The sequence below is a fragment of the Pogoniulus pusillus genome, chromosome 13 (assembly GCF_015220805.1).
Source record: "Pogoniulus pusillus isolate bPogPus1 chromosome 13, bPogPus1.pri, whole genome shotgun sequence".
NCBI classification, from domain to species: domain Eukaryota; kingdom Metazoa; phylum Chordata; class Aves; order Piciformes; family Lybiidae; genus Pogoniulus; species Pogoniulus pusillus.
The window spans coordinates 14285308-14305375 of record NC_087276.1 but is presented as its reverse complement, the minus strand read 5'-3'; the positions used below and the strand labels follow the sequence as shown (position 1 = coordinate 14305375).

General features: G+C 39.7%; 1 protein-coding gene across 34 annotated transcripts in view; it reads left to right on the top strand.

The window, feature by feature from the left end:
* The window catches only part of RBFOX1 (RNA binding fox-1 homolog 1), a 1229664-nt gene that overhangs the window by 955965 nt on the left and 253631 nt on the right, over window positions 1–20068 (top strand). For 6 of the 34 annotated variants that reach the window (XM_064153081.1, XM_064153067.1, XM_064153079.1 and 3 more), the window contains exons 2-3: window positions 4297–4451; window positions 7280–7500. The exons of 26 other annotated variants lie outside the window; for them this stretch is intronic. In XM_064153081.1, coding sequence (XP_064009151.1) covers window positions 7414–7500 — 87 coding nt within the window. In that variant the 5' untranslated portion in view covers window positions 4297–4451; window positions 7280–7413. The remainder of the gene's footprint in view (window positions 1–4296; window positions 4452–7279; window positions 7501–20068) is intronic. 2 more of the 34 variants (XM_064153070.1, XM_064153069.1) reach the window with 2 other exon arrangements.

Sequence of the window (20068 nt, the reverse complement as noted above, 5' to 3'; positions counted from 1 at the left end):
CGCATCTTTGGTGGTGTGACAAAGTAGTAATATATGCATGTCAAAATCAACTCTTGGCAGTTAAAGCAAAAGTATTTTGATCTAGCTCTGCAGCTGAGTGGCACAGGGCAATCGGAGACAAAGGGAGGCACTCCCTTCACATACAGTATTGTACTGGCCCATGGAGCTGTTCATTGGAGTAAGTGCCCTACAAGTGGCTTGTGTCACCATGTACACTACACCACTTCTTGCAGCTTTGAAAGGTGATTTTACTTTGTGACTTCTTGTGTAGCCTAATGTCATTCTCCTTCCTAGTTCAGTGCCCAGCACACTAAATAAGTGAAATTCCCAGGTTCGTTCTGATTAAATTTTGATATGAATGCTGATTTAAAAAATAAAAGACAAATCTGGTTGCAATTCAAAATCTAATTCATATGAAAATGCAGAGAAATTAAAGGGTACTCATAGCTAATTGCTTGCTTGTTTTTTTTCAGGGAGCAATGGCGTACAGATTGTTCTCTGGTTTCGTGCCATGATATGTATGGATGGTGACAGATCCTTTTCTGTGGTAGCCAAAGGGAAGCCCAACCACAGAGGCATCTCTTAGTGCTGTTCTTTTAAACTGCTGTCTCTGTCCAGCATGTGATTATCACCAATATAAGTGAATGTTTTGCAGCTCATTGGGAGCTAGATCACTTTGTCTTCTGTGAGGAGACAAATATGTAGCCATCAAATCTAGGCTAAGCAGGAACTGGATATTTCTAAGGATCTGGAGGAGAGCAAGCCATTTAGGCAAATATGTGTTCATAAACAGTGAAGCTAGGTGTAGATGTAAACCTTTTGAGTGTGTATTCTTTCATATTGCCATCATAGATGTGGTTGTCTTGTACTGGACACTGTTCTTTTTGAAGGTAATTTACAGTCGAGGTGGATACAAATGGATGGGTGGCTTGCAGAGGAGCAGAGATACTGGTTGTCATGCCACTCAGCAGTCACTTCATCCTCCACTCAAGATTTGTGTGTGACCTTCTGGCAAAAGGAAGTTTTATTGGCTGAAAGAGAATGTTCATAGATGTTTATAGGAAGCTCTTAACTGGTATCAGAAAATGGTAGGAGAAAGTGTTGATGCCATTTTGAGCATGGCTAGGAGGTGAAGGAACATGATATTTAAGGTAATATGAAGAAGATACCAGTCTTCAGTTGTTCACGGAATAGATTGCTTAAGAATAAACTCATGTGAGCCCTTGAAGGTGGTGATGAGTACCATGCAGTTGCTGAGGTAGTAGAAGTGGGTGTTGTGGGGCAATGCACATGGGAAAATAAGTGCCTTTTGTGGGAGCAAATGTAGTTATTTAGCCAGTGCGACACTAGAGCACCACCCAAACCAGTGCACAGTCCTGGCAACAAAAGAAGAAGTTTGGAGCTAGTCAAAGCAAAGAAAAAGGATTTGCCACCTGATCAAAGACCAGCAGTTGCTGAGATACTGTACTTTAAATCATGTATGACCAAATGGCCTGGAATGTCAATGTCTTGAGTTTTCTAGAGTTACAAATTGTTTCCCAAATATACTTCCTAAATTTTTGTGTGAGATGATTCTGTCTGAAGCTCTTGAAGTCAGCAGGTCTATTTCTAAATTTGCCACCATTGTATATTTGAAAGGAAAGGGCTAGAAAATTGAACATCAGTGGAACTGAAGTACTGATGGGTTTTGACCGAAAGAACCAGGTAGAGTCTTCTGAAACCATAGGCAGTTTTTAACTTGCATCTAAGAGCTAATCTAAGTTTTATATAGAAACTTTAAGTTCAGAGGAAAAATAAGAAAAATGTCTTGATGCTAAGTATGCTGTATCTCACAGGTGTTCCATATGCTTGAGGAAGATGTGCTCTCCCTGTAGTAAACAGTTTCTGTATTCTTACTCTATACACTGGTATAAATTGAGATACTTAATAAACTCAACAAATTCTGACAGCCTCCAGCATACTTGCATCAGAATGAGATCAGTAGGTATCTTTCATTTATGCATGTGATTTTTTTTTTACTTCAAAAGTTAGGAGAATGCCTGTGTTGTATTTTGTTTCTGCTGCTAAGTGTAAGAGGAATTGGCTAGGCTGTTGATACTTGGCATGAACAGCTCCTGTGTGTAGTTCAGGCTTTGGTTAGAAGAGTAGAATAGGATCAGCAGCTGAGTATAATGCTTCTGATGCCCTTGAAGAGCCTTTGGTTTCTAATAGCTTATATAGGAAAGTGGAAATATTCTTTCTAGTCAAGTGGGGTGGTTATAACTGTGGCAGCAGTTGTGGTTGGGAGGGTAGGGGAAGATGTGTAGGACAGCTTTCTCTATCTACAAATAAACCATTTAATGCCTGGGTCTGCTTACCTCAGACATTACTAATCAATAGCAGCTACCTTTCAGAGCCTGCTTGGTACTGAGCTTTTTCAGGAACAACAGTTTTAAGTTGCTGTAGGTGATGAAAGCTACCAGGAGACTTGGAAACTCCTTGATTTTCTCAGTTCTGGAAACTCAGTTACCGGAAAACTGCTGAGACATCTTAAAGAGAAAATGGAGAGCATTTGGAGAATAGGAAGGGTGGCCAGAAAACAGGAGGTTGAAAAGCTTAAAGGAATCAGATATGGCATACCATAAGCTGTGAAGAAGGTGCCAAAGTGCTACCTGAATTATTTATGATCTGTGAGATTGGAAAGCCAGGCCAGTGTTGGAAAGAAGTAGAAATTACTTGAAGTTCATTTGGAAGAATCAGTTTGTGATATTTTGAACTAGATATAGGACTTAAGCAGAATTAATTATTTGGCAGAAAGATGGTCTAAATGGATTATTTCTGTCAGGATCTTATTAAAGCATACATCATTGATTGGTAGATGACTGCATTGCAGCAGGGATCTGCCTTTTCCAGGCAGTGTTGTTTCCTGGGAAGTTGCTAAAATGTTGTGTCTTTATGTGATGGGGAAGGCACATTTCTTTGGTTGGTTGGTTTCAGTATTGTGTGGTTTATTTTTACCTTGAATTATAGCAAAACTAGGCATCTGTTTTTCCCTGGGGAAATATTTTGGTTGTTGTCTACTGCACCATTCAGTGCTATATGCAGGTGAGATTAAAATCTTGCCCCATCTTGCATCTTTATTTTCCTTGTTGTAACTGGATGTGTAGCCCAGTTTTGAGGGATACTTCTGGCATTATTTCTCTCTGTGTGCATTTGTACTGTACAGAAGTCTCAATTTCCTTCCCATTTCAAATGACTTTTTAGCAAGTCTGCAGTGAAATCACTGTGAGAGCTCTCCTGTCCGGAACTTCAGTTCTGTACTAAAACATGAGATTATGGCTTTAGACTGCTGGGCCTGAAATACCTGTGTTGTGTGACCTTCCACTGCTACCTTAGCTTGCTTATGCTGTGCACCTTTAAAAGCAGCTTTTCATAAACAATACCTGCCTTTTTAGCAAAATTCTGCAGCAGTGAAACAAACAAGATTGTGGATTTTATTGATTTATGAATTTGATAGAGAAAAGCATTATTCATCTATTATATATAAAACTTACCTATTTATATATAAAACTGTTTCCATCTCCTTTCATGCTCTTGTCTCCTGTTTTGCATTTTTAACATGAGGTTTCAGTTTCAGAAAATTCTTGAAATTCCAGAGTTTGGAAACAAATAGCTAACAGAAACATGTCCTCCACGAACATACTGAAAATGGCTTAGCATGTCAAATTATTTGTTTATTTTATTCCAGCTCAATATTTTTTTTTTTTTAATGCAATGGAAAAGAGAGCTATGTAATTATTTGAAATAAATAACATCCCCTTTTTCACCCAGCCACCCACTTATTTTATTTTGCAGGGAGTAAAAGTCCTGGAGTAGGCAGGAAGTAAGTACTGTCACAGTCAGTGGCTTCAGACAAGTGATTGATGTGCCTAGTACTGACCATTCTGCCTTTGTCCTAGCAAAAAACATTTAGATCAGTTCTTAAGCTTAATCAAGCCAGAGGTCCTGCTGAAGGGAAACAGAACTATTAGCCTATTTAATACTCTTCTGGCTCATTCTCTGAGTCCTCAGCATTCTTCATGGTCAAACTTCACGTATTCACTGTATTCGTGCAGAACAGAAATGCCCATTAATGCTTAACATGGAACTGTAAAACTAAGGCAAATTTCCTTTTTTTTTATATGGCTGGGAGGGAGAAGAAAAATATTGGTATGAACTGGTAAAGCTGATGTAGTTGCATTGGCGTAAGTTCAGCACTTGGCACGGGGCGGAGATGTGAGTAAAGCTGTATTGTACTTCTGTGGTTTTGATTCACAGAGGTTTGTGCGAACTTAGGTAGCTGGTGCACACATGGGACATCATCAAAGAGCCCAACCAGAAAGTCAGAGCTTGGATTTGGAGTGCCATACAGCTATACATTTAGAAGCATGTTGTTATAGTGAGGCAAGCAAAGCATCATTTCATTAAAACAGGTAACTACGGTTTATTTTCCAAGTTTATTTTTATGTATTACAGTCTGCAATGTAGTAAATATAAATGTTTTCTAGACATTTGATGTTTTGTTGTTCTTGAATGTTTCTGTTACTTGCAAAGGCTTGGAAGGGTCCTCCCTATAAGCTGCTGAGTTCAGACTGACTACCACTACTATTGGCATTACATAATTTTCGTGTGTAAGGTATCCTTTTTTGTTGCTGTGAACATGAAAGGCTGTTCTAGACCCTTACTTAGCCAGCAACAAAATATTTACAAAAAATAACTCCCAAAGGGTATTTTTTGCCTAAATGTATTCGTAACTAGTGCTTTCTTAGTTTGTTTAGTGTCAGGATTGTCCTTAGCTTAAACAGTCTCTTCCTCCTACTGTTTTCTTCCCTGTTCACAAGTTGTTTTGCTAGGATAAACAAATCAAACTTTCCTAGATTTCTGTTACAACAGAGTTGCTCTGCTCCACTGAGCAGCACAAAAAGGACTTTCTGGAGCTGCTGGAGATGAATTTGCCATTTTTTTCCAATGTGAGTGAGAAGAACTGTAGGCTGTTGAACTACCTCTGAGAAACTGAGCGAGAAAGAAAACTTATTAAGCAACACTGATAATTTGTCTTTTCATATCGGCATCATACTACCAGCTCCAGGTCCTTAACCAGCTGGAATGAAGTCCTGCTTGGCTTCCTTCTGAGATTAGAACTGTAGTTTTTGTTATTAGCAGAAGCATGACCTTATATTGTGTACTATTGAAATTCATCCCATTTCTACCAATGCTGCCTGTAAGGTTGAACACTTCTTCCTCTATAATATTCCTGTCCTTCCCAGTCCTGACACTACCTTCCAACTTTGTCACCAGGAAATTTCAGCAGCAGGTTGCCTTGTGCCAGAGTAATTAATGAAAGCATTAGGTAAAAAACTGTCCCAAAACAGATCACAGAAAACCTGCCCTCCAGCCTGTGCTTCCCTATACAAATCATCTTGCTGCTTAGATTTTCCAACATCTTATCAAATACATATATGTGGAAACAAAAAGACAACTAGGTATTTTACAGAGCAATTTAGCAATCTTTATTTATGTCAGTAACAATCCTTATTTGTGTCACTGGAGTCATTTGGGTGAAGCTTGCAGAACCCATTTTGTAGTCTCCATTCCTCAGTGAAAGAAGTCTTTCTTCCTCAAATGCAACTCACTCTGTTAAACCGAACAAATAGGTAATACTTAAAACAAACTCTTCGTTATAAAGAAATAAACCCAGTTATTAACTTCCATAAAGAAAAATGTAACCACGAGGTCCATATGAGAAAGTGAGCTGTACTTTAAAGTGAGTTGTAGTGGTAGCTCACTTTCTCATATGGACCTCGTGGTTACATTTTTCTTTATGCTGGAGTTTATGAAAATCTTTTGGCAAAATGCACAACATGTCAGCCTATTGTGTGTTTAAATAATTAAACTGCAGAGTTCTGTTCCTTAATAAGAAAAAGAAAAAAAAAAAAAAAAACCAAACCAAAACCCCCAAGAAATATGATTAATAGCTAGGCATAGTCTGATAACCAGCAAATTGCATTATCCCCAGCAGACAAGTGAACTGATTCTGTAACAGGAGATGAAACCAAGTAAACAACACTTCATCGTGTGACAATTGCTGTCCTCATTGGCAGTCTCTCAGACCAGCATCACAGAGGGTCACAATTCAACATCTAAAGTTAGCAGTGGTGTAAGGCTGATAGTAATGAGGGCCAACAAGCAGCTGCTAAGGTACATTTCCAAATTGTGCAACACTGCTGCCTTGATACATGAGAATCAATTACTGAAAACCTTTCACGATGGTCAAAATGTGACATTAAATAATTGAGTATCACATCAAATCTTGTCTGCAATTAGTTATCTGGAAAAGTAATTATGTAACAAAATCAAGTAGCTGAAATTAGTAATGTGAAGCACTGGTTATTTAAAGACTGTAGGAAAGGATGATTTTTGTGTGTGTGTGTGTGACTTGTAATATGAAGTTCTGAGCATTTAACTAATTCTTGATTGAATTAAAAAAAATACTCAGTTGTAATCCATGTCATTAGTCATATCAGCCTTAGAAGATACATTTCACATGAAACAGCTGTTAACAACTAAGGTTGTTTTGTCTAAAAATGATAGATGTGGAAGAGAATGTCTTGCAAGTAGTACATTAAAAAAAAGGCAAACCTGTTTGGTTTAAGGGGGAGGCCAGCCTACGTTTCTCTTTTGTCTCATACACTAAGTGCAAGTTTAATTGGAGAAGAGATGTTAAATACTCTAAAAGTCAAATGTGGTTTATTTGTTAAAAGTTATAATAAATGTAACAACATAGATGTTGTGAGAGGTTAGAAAAGCCATTAAAATACAAATTGCACTCGTTGAAGTAGTCCGCTTGCATTGGCTCAAATATTCAGAACAAGCAAGAAAAATACAGTGACTGGAAACAGAATATATCTTCTGTGTGACAGACTGAAGTTTGAACTCTCATGAGTATTGTTTAACAGCTCATAGGGAAATCTGTATTTACATGATCATGATAAACCTGTTTGTTTTCAAAATGGCTTCTAACAGTAACTGTTATTAATTCTGATCGGTAGATCTATACAGAATTTGATCTGTATGTGTATAGCACTTAAAACTCTTGAACTGATAGAGTACTTGGTCAATCATGTTACTTAAGCTGGTCCCAAAAATAGCACCTTCCTTTTTGGGTAGAGTTAGGTTTGCAGCTGTTGTCTCTATCTGTTGTCTCTGAAGAAAATTATAACATTAAGAGTTGCTGACGTCAATTTTTTTCTTTTTTTTACAGCTGATGTGGGCTTTGCCCCTGACAGAAGTTATTTGGTTCTAGCTCTGAGTTTGGAAGAAGTTGGTATATAGATTTTCCCCTAACTTTCAATTGATGTGTTTAGCTTTAGTGGGAGTAATACTATCACTTAAACCATGTTGTCGTCTCAAGGAGTTTTGCTACATCCATATGGAGTGCCAATGATTCTGCCGGCAGCACCATACTTCGCTGGACTTGTTCAGGTAATGCAAGGCCGCTTCCAACAAGCAACTTAACTCTAGTGCACTTAGAGTAATAATTGGAATTTTTACGGTTGAGAAAGCAAACACTTTTAATACAGGCAAAAGCTCTCATGTAGTCACTGAGAAGACAGTAGGAAATCAAAAAGATGGATCACCCTAATCTGAGTATTGACATCTCTCATGGCTGAATAAATGGTGTAGTTGAGCTATATTTGCTTGTATTGATTTGTCTCCTGTTTAACATTCATGCCTTTGCTTCACGAGGTTGACCACAGGGCAGAGGATTTGCTATCCATTCTAGGTTTCTGAAGGAGTCAGCATTCCCACGGCAGGTCAGAAGACAAAGTAACTTACCATGATCTGTTTAGGTTAAGTGTTTTAGCACAGCAAATATGAATAGTGTTAAATATGCATTAATTCATACGTTATGCATCACACTGAATGAAAAAGGGGCTGTGGTTTTTGTGCCTAGAGAACTACTGCACCTTCAAACAATAGTTATGCACATCATGTTAATTCTTTTGAACCCTGAACATGCAAGATCTTGCTTCAGGGCTTAAAATTCTGTACTTCAAAAGTTAGCTGGCAGTTATTAGCTTTAGTTGTTTACATGTTGCCTGGGTTTTATTTTATTTGAATCAAAATGTGGTGCCACTGAGTTTTCTACTGTTAGACTTAGGATTTTGAATAGATTAGGTGGACACTAATTTAAAAAGTATTCTGTTGCTTACAGTGTTAGAAGACATTAAGAAAGAATGCATGTAACGTTCTGAAGCATGGACAAAATGACAACCAGTGTGCCCTAGCAGTTGTTGGGTACTATGCATTAACACACAGGTGTAGGACAGTGTTTCTGTGCGGTGCTAGTGACCAGTCAAATGAACTGCGGAGAAGAGGCAAATTTTCCTTGTGCTCCTTTAGTACAGCAGTTAGCTGACATATAGGAGTGATTACAGCATGAGCAGGGATTTTTCCATATAGGTCCATTCAGCTTCTGAAGACTGTGGGTCCTGTTCTTCACTTGAGGCTTAATATCCGACAGACAGGTCTAAAACAGAAACAGGGCATTGCGCAGTGGCCATGATTTGGTACTGAAAACCTTTGTCTTCTGGGACATGCAAGCTGATGCTGGGGTTTTCTATGCAGTGAGGCATGACAGCACGCTTGCACGCATCAAGCAGGCTTTCATATCCATTAGAATTTGGGGGTGAAGGTCGGACTCCAGAGCTCAGTCAGACCCTGTGCCATCCTGTCCAATAAATAATTACAAGCAAATCGTGCCTTTCACTCTATGCTGATTGATGTTGAAATTGCTTTTGAAAGTTCTCATAAGTTCCTGTTATAGATTAAGTGCCGGTGTAGGAAAAATAACTGCACCCAACTGAAATGGGTGAATGTAATCAGGTTTAATGGACTCGAGAGCTTGTTGGGAATTAAATAACTATTGATTTGTTGGAAAGTTGCTGTCATTACAAAATGCCACTCTGGATGCATTATCCAAGCAGTTAGATTAGAAGAAATGGCCCTTTGAAAATTCAGGATGCCTTATTTCAATCTTTTTTTTTTTTTCTGGCTTTCCTTAGAAATATATATTCAGGCCTATGCTGCTCCATTAGCATAGGTCTAAATTAGTCAAGCAGTAAGAATTGTTATACAAAAAAATAGATATGTGTACAGTACAGCTGAAAAGTGTTCTTCATACTACCCTAGGCTCTCCTTTTGCTTTCCTCTCCCTAATGTTATACTTGAAACTTGCATTTTGGAAATAGAGTGTTTGGGTTACTGTCTGAGAGGGTCAGCTAGGGCAGTACATACTTCAACTACTTGATCACAGCTTTTTATTTGCATTTGCAGTATCTACAGTCAGATTATGATTCTACAATACTTACTGTTTATCTCTTAAACTGAAGTATCCAAAATAAATAATGTAAAGGACAACTGATAGACCTGCTGATGTCATCTTGACAGTTCTCTGACTCTATGATCCTCCTCTAAGCAATAACTACATAATATGTAGAACTAATGGGAATTTTCTTCCAAAATATGCCTTGATAAAATGATGATACCAACGTTTGTGCTGGGTTGAGTGTAGGGAACCACAACCCTCAAGTGTTTCTGGATATGAGGCTGTTTTCACATTTTAGAGTCTTGTGAGATTGCAATTTATTTGTGTGGATTTCTACAGAAAGTAGATGTATTTATGATTAGGGATTCTCAATAACTTCCAATTGGATTTACACCAAGTTTGCATATGAAACCAGAGTATCATACAGAGATTTGGTGGGAGGCTATACTGTGTTTTTTCATGTTTTTGTCTTGAATGGTTGAGCAAGAGTTCAGATCGGTGCAGAGGACTCTTGGTCTTCAGGGGTTCTGCATCTTGAAGTGCTATTTTACTTTTTGCTGTGTATGTGCAGCCTTTTACATTCTCTCCTCCTAAATTCATTACTAAACTCGATCCTACATCCTCTGCTTGTTTCTGTCACACTCTCATTTTACAGAGTATTGGAATATGTGAAACGTAGAACAAATGAAAAAGGACAGATGCTGTGGGTACATCTCTGGAAACACTTTAGATAAACAGCCATGTGTATTTTCCCAGTTGCATCTGTTAGTCTATGATGATTTGTGTTCCTCTGTCTGAGATCATATGTTTGAGGGAGATGATAAAAAAATGCAACATACATAGTTTTGGAGAGAGAAAAGGTAGTTTTCCAGACTTCAAGGTATGTCAAAACATATCAAATTAAATATTCCTGCAAACTTGGCTTTATATTCCAATAAATAAATATAACTTCAAAAAACATAGTAGAGTGATGATATTACCTGTGACTTGTTGGATATTTTTTTTAAATGAGGTATATAAGATATCTTTTCCTTTCCTTTCCCTTCTTTGTCCTGGGTGAAGCTACAGGAGGGGGAAAAAATCCCATGACAGTACAAATGATGCATATATAGCATTATGTCTTGTGTGGGTGGAGAGATGTTTTCTGACTTGGCAGAATAGATGCTCTGGTGGCTTTACAGGGTCTCTCAATCACGCTACCATGATCTCCAGAGCAGGTGCTGCAGTTGGGATGGCAAAGCCTACTCTGTGTCAGAACTGTCATGCTCCTGACAGGTGAGATTTAAGAAACCCCACAGAGAATTAAGTGTTAGCCCAGTAAAAGACTGCTTATCCTGCCCTTGGGTCAGGATAGTTCTACTGTTTGGTTCCCATAGAGGAACCTTTACATCCAGATCAGCGCTGAAGGCAGTAGGGCATCAGATGAGAAAGGCCCATAAGCTCCAGCCAGGCTGTGGGACCATTGCTGTACTGTCAGCAAGCGGAGCTGTGTGCTGCTCTGCTGTCTTATGTGTGCTCAGCATAAGCATGTGAAACAAAGTTCTGATTATCATTAAAATTACAAAGGACAGCATCAAAACTAAATCTTACAATTCATTGAAGAGCAGTATGTCACCTAGAAAAAAACAGTGAAATATCTCCATATTAGATTCACCTCTCATAGGTCTGAGTGGTTTAGGTATATAAGATCTTTGCAATTGCTCTTGATACTTGGAATGTTGGGGTTATGATAAAATCTTTTAAAAACTGAAGTGCAATAGATGACATTTTAATGATGGACACTAAATTATTTATTACATAGCTGGCTTAGGTGGCTCGATTTCCATTTAGTGAAGAGGAATTCATATGCATTCCTATAAAAACTATTAAAATTACTTGGATTTTTCACTGAACTACTTGAAAATTCTAACTAGAAAGGCAGTTCTGTGTAATACAGAAGACAATACTTAAAGATTAAAAGGATGTGTTTTGGTGGATCAAGTATTCTTTTATTTTAGCATAGTGACCAGAAAAGCTTGGAGAATTCGGAGGATTTAAGCTTATATTCATTGTTTAAGTTTTCAGAGAGCTAAGTTAAAACCTTTACTTCTCCTTCTGTTTGCTTAATTATTTGTGTGGTGGTAAAAATGGGTAGAAAGAAAGTAGGAAATGTGTGGCTGTTGGTTAACTGTTTTAATCAATTGGGATTTAAAGTACTTTTGAATACATCATTCTTAACTTGTTTGAGATAGGTTGATTATATTTGTGCATCTGATGTTCCAAAACCTGGGTAACAAGTGTGTTTGATTGACAACTGGAAAAGTGGTGATCTGGAGACTGTTCCATTTTATTTTAGGGCTAAGTGAGAGAATTGCCTAGAATATGCTGTGAAAAATAGCAGTGAGACTTCTTCACAGTTACATCTTTACCCGTCTGTAAAAATCCTTGTTTCAGTGCTGTACTGGCAAGTGCTAGCAGTGAATGCATCCAGAATATACTTGTAGATGCTGGTGTGCTCAGCTACCTGTGAAATCACACTTTCTGGAGTCCAGTTTTGAAAGATGTGGTGGATGTGTTGTGTTACCTTATATTAAAAAGGCTTTTGTAATGTAGTAGGTTCCGTTTGAATAATGCATGTGCAATAGAAATGATGAGAGGTTTCAATTCTGCCCCTGTTGCCTGAAGTGGTGTATAGTTGTTTCGGTGGTTTTTAGATTACCATCTAGTGGAAGGCAGTGCATAATTTCTGTTTACATTGCCTGAATTGCTTAGTTGAAATGCAGTAAGTAGATGATTTACCTTAGATGCATATTTATTCCGCCTTGATTGTGGTGTTCTGTCTTTGCAAGTGATAAGGGTCTCCAATTATCAGTACTGTACTCCCAGGGCTTGGTGAGTGTAGAACTGCTGTGTTTCACTGCTGCAGTCATTTCTTCTCTGAGTGTGCATTTTATTCTGGTGTTGAGAGTGTATCTTAAATTTCTTCTGGAGGAATTGCAAATGTTTTCCCATTTCTGTGGCAAAAGTGCTTTTAATAGGAACTCGAGTGATGGTGGTGGTAGGGATGGATGTGGTCTGCAATACTTTGTTTACCAAAGAAAACCAATCATTAATATTTAAATAAAAGTATTTTTTGTTTAGTTTTGGCTTTGTTGTTGGGTTTGGGGTTTTTTTGGGTGCCTTTTGATACACGGATTGAGCAGTGTAGCCACGCTGTTGCTTAGGAGGCTACAGACAACTGGAAAGTATTATTACACTGCAAGAGTTTATTTTCTTTCAACCACGTTTGTTTCTAGCTAACAGGTGCAGATAGCATAAAATGCCTGGCAATTGAAGCTGTGGAGAGGGGCAGTGACACAGAATATCTTTCCCATTCACCAAATTTTAGTGAGAAAGATAACCTACCTAAATAGCTTTAGTTTGACTAAGAAACAGGTGGTCTTTCTCTCCTCCCATCTGCATTGTTTTGCCTCACTAGCCTGTATTTCAGAAATCAATGGGTGACATGATTTGAATGAGCCAGAGAATACTACAGTAGGTATTACATACCTGTTCTGGCACCTCAGTGTTGTTACAGTTAGGACTTCTTTCTGAGCTCAGCCAAAAAAAGAAACTCTTTCATTTGACACCTGAGAGACACAGAATTTTGCCCTGTCTCAGTTTTGCATGTAGTATCTGTGTTAGTGATGTTGCAGTATGTTCTTGTGGTCACTAGTTGGTGTGCTGCATGATATGCTTCTATGGAGTGGTTTAGTACGGCAAGAAACTGGGTACCTGAGGGCCTTTGTGGCAGCAGCTTCTGCAATGGAGTAACTCAAAGTGTAATTAGAATTACAGAATCATAGAATGGCTTAGTTGGAAGTGACCTCAAAGATCATCCAGTTCCAACCCTCTGCCATAGGCAGGGACACCTCCCACTAGAACAGGTTGCTCAAGGCATCATCCAACCTGGAAGGGAGCATCCACAACCTCCCTGGGCAACCTGTGCCAGTGTCTAAACTAACATCTAGTTTAAATCTCCCCTCTTTAAGTTTAAACCCATTACCCCTTGTCCTGTCATTACAAGACCTTGTAAATAGTCCCTCCCCAGCCTTCCTGTAGGCCCCTGTTCAGATACTGAAAGGTCACTCCAAGGTCTTCTCGAAGCCTTCTCTTCTCCAGGCTGAGGAGCCCTAACTCTTGCAGCCTGTCCTCATAGCAGAAATGCTGCAGCCCTCTGAGCATCTTTGTGGCACTCTTCTGGACTCACTCTAAGAGTTCAATGTCCTTGTGTTGGGGACTCCAGAACTGCACACGGCACTCCAGTTGGGGTATCAGGAGAGCAGAGTAAAGGGGCAGAATCCCCTCCCTTGCCCTGCTGGCCATGCTTCTCTTGCTGCAGCCCAGCACACAGTTGCTGTCTGGGCTGCTCTCACTGCCAGCTCATGTTAAGCTTTTCATCAACCCAGACCCCCAGGGCCTTTTCCTCAGGGCTGCTCTCAGCCATTTGCCACCCAGCCTGTATCTGTGCTTGGGATTGCACTGACCCAGGTACAGGACCTTACACTTGGTCTTGTTGAATGTCATGAGGTTGGCCTGGGCCCACTTCTTCAGCCTGTCCCTGTCCCTCTGGATGGCTTCCCTGCCCTCTAGCAAGTCAACTGTGCCACACAGGTTGGTGCCATCTGCAGACTTGCTGAGGGTGCACTTGATTCATCTGTCCATGTCACTGACGAAGATGTTAAACAGCACTGGTCCCAGCACTGACCCCTGAGGGATGCCATTTGTCACTGGTCTCCAGGTGGACATTGTACCCTTGATCACCACTCTCTGCATGCCACCATCCAGCCAATTCATTACCCAGCAGTGCTCCCCCCAACAAGTCTGTGTTTGTCCAGTTTGGTGACTAGGATGTCACATGGGACAGAGTCAAACTCCTTACTCAGGTCCAGGTAGATGATGTCAGTTGCCCTTCCCTTGGTCACTGTTGCTGTGACATCATCACAAAAAGCCACTAAATTTGTCAGTCATGATTTGCCCTTGGTGAAGCTATTGCTGGGCACCACCAATCACCTCTGCTTTGTTTTACATTTGCTTTAGCAGAGCCTTCAGGAGGATCTGCATAATCTTGCCAGGCATAGAAGTGAGACTGACTGGAATGAACAGAATAGATTCTACAGACTTTCACTAGGACAGGTTTTATTTATTTGTTCATCCCTTAAGTGAGACAAAAATTTGAAGATCTGAATTCTTTACAAGAGCAGAGTATTTAATTGGTCTTCCTTAACTGGAAGCCAGCAAGCTGATACAGCTATTTCCAAGGATCTGGAATTTCAGGTGTTTTTTTGGTTTTTTATCATTTATTTTTATCCTGACTCATGCATAATCATCAGTAATAAAACTTCTGATGGTCAGATTGTGCCAGGAGATACAACTTGGAAGTTCTTTTTCTTTCAGTAAAATGATACACAACTGATATCAAAATATGCTTGTGTACCTAAAAATAGAACACTGATTTTTATGGAGTTGGCTGGAATCTTTTACCTATTCACTCTCTGGTAAGTCATCTTGTGACGACATGAGCTGAAGCTGGGAACCCATTTCAAATCCATCTTTTGGTTTATTTGCCCTCTTTGCTTACTTGCTGTTTTTAACTGAGCTGTGCAGCTAACTGTTTCTCAGACCTTGTTTCAAAAAAAGTGCTGTAAAAACATGAAGGTTTTTGTTTCAGTATATGAGGTTGTGAGAAAAAAGAATATTATATGATAAGGACATCATACATTTTTTCAGCTGTTATTAGGTGAGAACAAGCCACACCTGTCTAAATATTTGCCAACTAGCTATCTCACAGCTGGCTTAAATTAGGAGCAGTAAGGTGGTGTTTTTAGTGTAGTGATAGGTCACAAAGATTGTAAACACAATGGGAATTTGAATCTGGGTAAGTTTTCCATGTCATTCATATTATTGTGGTTTAGAGTAAATCCAAATACTTTGGTTTCTTCTCTTTCTCTTGTGGCCTGAGATATGTAGGGTAGGCAGCTTGGAGGGTGATTTAATCCCTTTTTATTCTGGTTATTTTATTAAATTGATAAAGAACATCTTTATTATTTTCATCTGTGTATTGCTTTACTGCTGATCAAGCAGAGAAGTAAAAGTCTCTTGCCTGTATATTTAGTAGTCCTGTTCTGCATTGTAAGACTTTGATATCTTTGAATTAAATAAGACAAATTGTGCATTTCAAGGGAGTTTTATTCAGACTTCATTTTAAGGTACCCTTTCTTCTTATTAGGATAAACTTAAAAATATTCGACGTAGTGAACTGATCTGAGCTATGATTTTTTGTTTTGGTTTTGTTGTTGTTTAATTCTTAGGGATTAAAAGTCTGGTGAAGTGATCACCACTACCCCAGTGCTTTTTCTTCTTGCAGAGCTATAAGTACCTTTCTGTTTTGTCTTTTGTCCTTCATTTGTCATACTATTTCAAAAGCATGTGATGCCCTCCTGTGTGCTAATCAGTAAAATTTAGAAGTAATGGATGAGAAAACAGTAGGTCATTTTTATATTGTTGGTTTTGTTTTTTTCTATGATAGATGTGAGACACCTTATTTCAGTAGATTTTATTATGTAGCAAATACAGTAAAATGGCTCTTCAGGCATGTTAGATGTAGAATCATAGAATCAGTCAGGGTTGGAAGGGACCACAAGGATCAGCCAGTTCCAACCCCCCTGCCATGGGCAGGGACACCCTACCCTAGAGCAGGCTGGCCAGAGCCCCATCCAGCCTGGCTTTAAACACTTCCAGGGTAGGGGCTTCAACCACGTCCTTCAGCAACCCATTCCAGGCCCTCACCACTCTCATGCTGAAGAACTTCCTCCTCACATCCAGCCTGTACCTACCCATCACCAGCTTCACTCCTTTCCCACTTGCCCTGTCATTCCCTGATATCCTGAAAAGTCCTTCCCCAGCTTTTTTGTAGGCCCCCTTCAGATACTGAAAGGCCACATAAGGTCAGCTTGGAGCCTCCTTTTCTCCAGACTGAACAGCCCCAACTCTTTCAGTCTGTGCTCATAGCAGAGCTGCTCCAGCCCTCTGATGATCCCAGTGGCCCTTCTCTGGACACACTCCAGCATATCCACATCCTTCTTGTAATAGGAATTGACCAGGTTGGAAGAGACCTCCAAGATCATCCAGTCCAACCTAGTACCCAGCCTAATCCAGTCAACTAGACCATGGCACTAAGTGCCCCATCCAGTCTTTTCTTGAACACCTCCAGGGCTGGTGACTCCACCACCTCCCTGGGCAGCCCATTCCAATAGTAAATCACTCTCTCTGGGAAGAACTTCCTCCTAACATCCAGCCTATACCTCCCCTGGCACAACTTGAGACTGTGTCCCCTTGTTCTGTTGCTGGTTGCCTGGCAGAAGAGGTCAACCCCCACTTGGCTACAAGTGATTGTAGATGGCAATGAGGTCATCCCTGAGTCTCCTCTTTTTCAGCCTCTCCCTCCTCATATGGCTATGCTCCAGCCCCCTCTCCAGCTTTGTTGCCCTTCTCCAGCCACATTCAGGCACCTCAACACCTTTCTTAAATTGAGGGGTCCAGAACTGGACACAGCATTCAAGGAGTGGTCTGACCAGTGCTGAGTACAGAGGAAGAGTAACCTCCCTTGTCCTGCTGGCCACACTGTTCCTGATACAGGCCAGGACGCCATTGGCTCTTCTGGCCACCTGGGCCCACTGCTGGCTCATCTTCAGATACTATCTACCAGCACCCCCAGGTCCCTTTCTGCCTGGCTGCTCTCCAGCCACTCAGTCCCCAGCCTGTTGCACTGCTTGGGGTTGTTGTGGCCAAAGTGTAGGCCTTGTTACATCTCAACTCATTTGCCTCTGCCCACCCATCCAGCCTGTCAAGATCCCTCTGCAGGGCCTTCCTATCTCCAACAGCGCCACACCTGCTCCTAGCTTGGTGTCATCTGCAAAGTTACTGATGCTGGACTCAATCCCCTCGTCCAGATATCAGTAAAGATACTGAACGGACACCACTAATGACTGACTGCCAATTGGATGTGGCATCATTCACCACTACCCCCTGGGCACGGCCCTCCAGTCAGCTCAAGCTTCAGAACCTGCAAACCAAGTAAGAGAGTGCCTCCCAAAATGCAAATGGTTAGATTTAACTGAAAGTTAGCAGTAACTGTGGAGATATGCATGAGCTGCCTCCATTGTTATTGCCAGTGGCACCACCTCTCAGAAAAGTACATTTAACATCCCAAACACTTGGAGAACACACCATGTGGGCACTCAAAAGCAAAGAAAAAAAAAAAAAAGAGGGAAAAAAAAAAGGAATTTTACTTGTCCTTAATCCTAGAGAAAAATCTTAGAATGATATTAAATCAAAACCTGAATGTGTATGAGAATTCCAAGGGTGATAAGAATGGCTTTAAAATAAAAACCACAGTCAAACTTTCAAAAATATATGACCGTGTAGTTGGTCAAAAGCATGAAAGATGACATTTAGTCGAGACATGAAAGGTGACTGGAGGGGAGGGAAAGTAGATCTTCCTGCAGGAATCCCTTCCTTTGAACAATGCTGTCAATAATAATAAAAAATGAATCATTCTTTTTTTCTCTGCTCAGTGTGATACTGACTTTTAGTGAATTAGTAAGCCTGAGAAGTCCTTCCTTACTCTCTTGAGATAAGTGCGGCTCAAGTGGTGAGGCTCAGGTGGATGCTGAACTGAGTGCTTGAGATGGGGCTTGATTCAATTAGCTGAAAGTGAGTTTGAATGTGTATATTCTCCCTATGCAGAATGCTTCCTTATTCTCCCAAGTGCTGGAAATGTATTTTATCTATAGAAAGATTTGGTTTATTTTTAGAGGAGTAGGTTTGATGCTTGACCAGCTCTTCAGTATTTTGTTTCCTTTTCTTTCTCTGATGTATTAGATCTTGCCTGTGCAGAAAGAGATGAGATTATTATTATTATTATTATTAATATTTTGAGAAATACTATTTTAAAAAATAATCTCTTTGCACAGGTGACATCTGACACATCAGAAAAAACCAAAACAAAAGCACCCTTCTCTGGAGCTGTTCAGAACCCACCTGGATGTGTTCCTGGGTGGTGTACTCTAGGTGGTCCTGCTCTGGCAGGATGGTTGGACTTAGATGATCTTTCCAGGTCCCTTCCAGCCCCTAAGTTTCTGTCATTCTGTGTGATACAGAAAAAGCTATTTTTAATTAAATAAACTCACATTTGCTGGGTTATTTTTATCTTTGACTTGGAAGTGCTTTGTAAAACATTGTTTGAATATTATGTTTGCTTAAAAAAGAAATTTCATCTTGCTCACGTTTGAGGTACTGAGAAGGTAAACTTCTACATCTGTATTTGAATGCCCTGCTAGAACAAAAATATTTGAACTTAAGTTATTAAAAAAAACACAAACCACAAAACCTCAACATAACAAAACAACTCCATAAATATTATTTAGAGACATAGAAAAACAAAACAAAACAAAAAGGCCCAAACCCAACCAAAAATAGGAGAATTTTGGCTGTTTATATATGAACTAGGAAACACAAATTCTTAAAGCAGGCATGAGAATAATTTAACAGTCTCAACAAAGTTGTTTGTTTTGCTTGTAGCATCTGAACCCAGCTTGAAAAGGTCTGGAACTTAATTTCTATTTTGTTATGCATTTGTAATGGCTACGTAGTACTAAGTGGGTTTTAGGTTTGTGGTACCTGCAAACTGGCCTGTGTTGGAAAGCTGTCTGTTCGATTACAAGCTGCAGAGCGTGGTGTGACTCTTTGATTTCCATTCCAATGAATGTTACTTTCAGAAATGCAGCAATCTTTTCTACCTTGTCCCAAGATAAAACAAGGAGAATGAACAATCTAGAGTGTTCTGTTATGACAAGTCATGCAAGAGTCTGTTCTGAGATGAACATGGAAAAGACAGCACAAACTTTCCTTTCACTAAGGGAAATCTAGTATAATTGGAGCACCCTCCCTTCCAGAATGCAGGAATAAATCACACTTTTAACATCTTATGTCTAGACACAGAGCTGTGCCCATGGTTTGTTTTGTCTCTGGATTTTCATGGATTTGGTTGTGCTTTGGTTCTTTTTTTTTTTTTTTTTTTTTTTTTTTTTTTTTGTTGGTTGGGTTTTTTTTTTTTGTTTCAGTTTGTTTTGGTTTGATAGTTTTTGGTTTGGTTTGTTTGCCTTTTTTTGTTTGTTTGTTTGTTTTTTTCCTGTCTTTTTGACCTTATAATGTCTAAAAGCAGAATAAAGCAAACTTGAAATCTTGCAAATATGTTAACCTGCTTGTGACCAACCCATAAAATGAAGAATCTGGCACTTCTTGTTTTTTCTTTCAGCTTAAGATGTAAGTATCCATCTCCCTTCTTGCTCTCTAGATACAGGAAGCTATAGCAGTTACTATATGGAGCCTGTAATAGGAGAGGATTTAGGGGTAACTCTTAGTAGCTAGGCTTAGGCCCAATTCTCTTTAAAAGAGCAGCCAGTCTTTGGCAGATCCACAGATTGCATCAGGTTGGAAGGGGTCCTCAAAGGTTGTCTTGTCCAATCCAGCTGCAGCGAACAGGATCATTCCAACTAGATCAGGCTGCCCAGGGCAACATCGTCTTATCTTCAGTATCTCCGCGGGCAAGGCTTGAACCACATCTGTGGGCAACTTGTTCCAGTAATTTAGGACTCTCATTATAAAGACCTTCCTCCTGAGGTCCAACCTAAATCTGTCCTA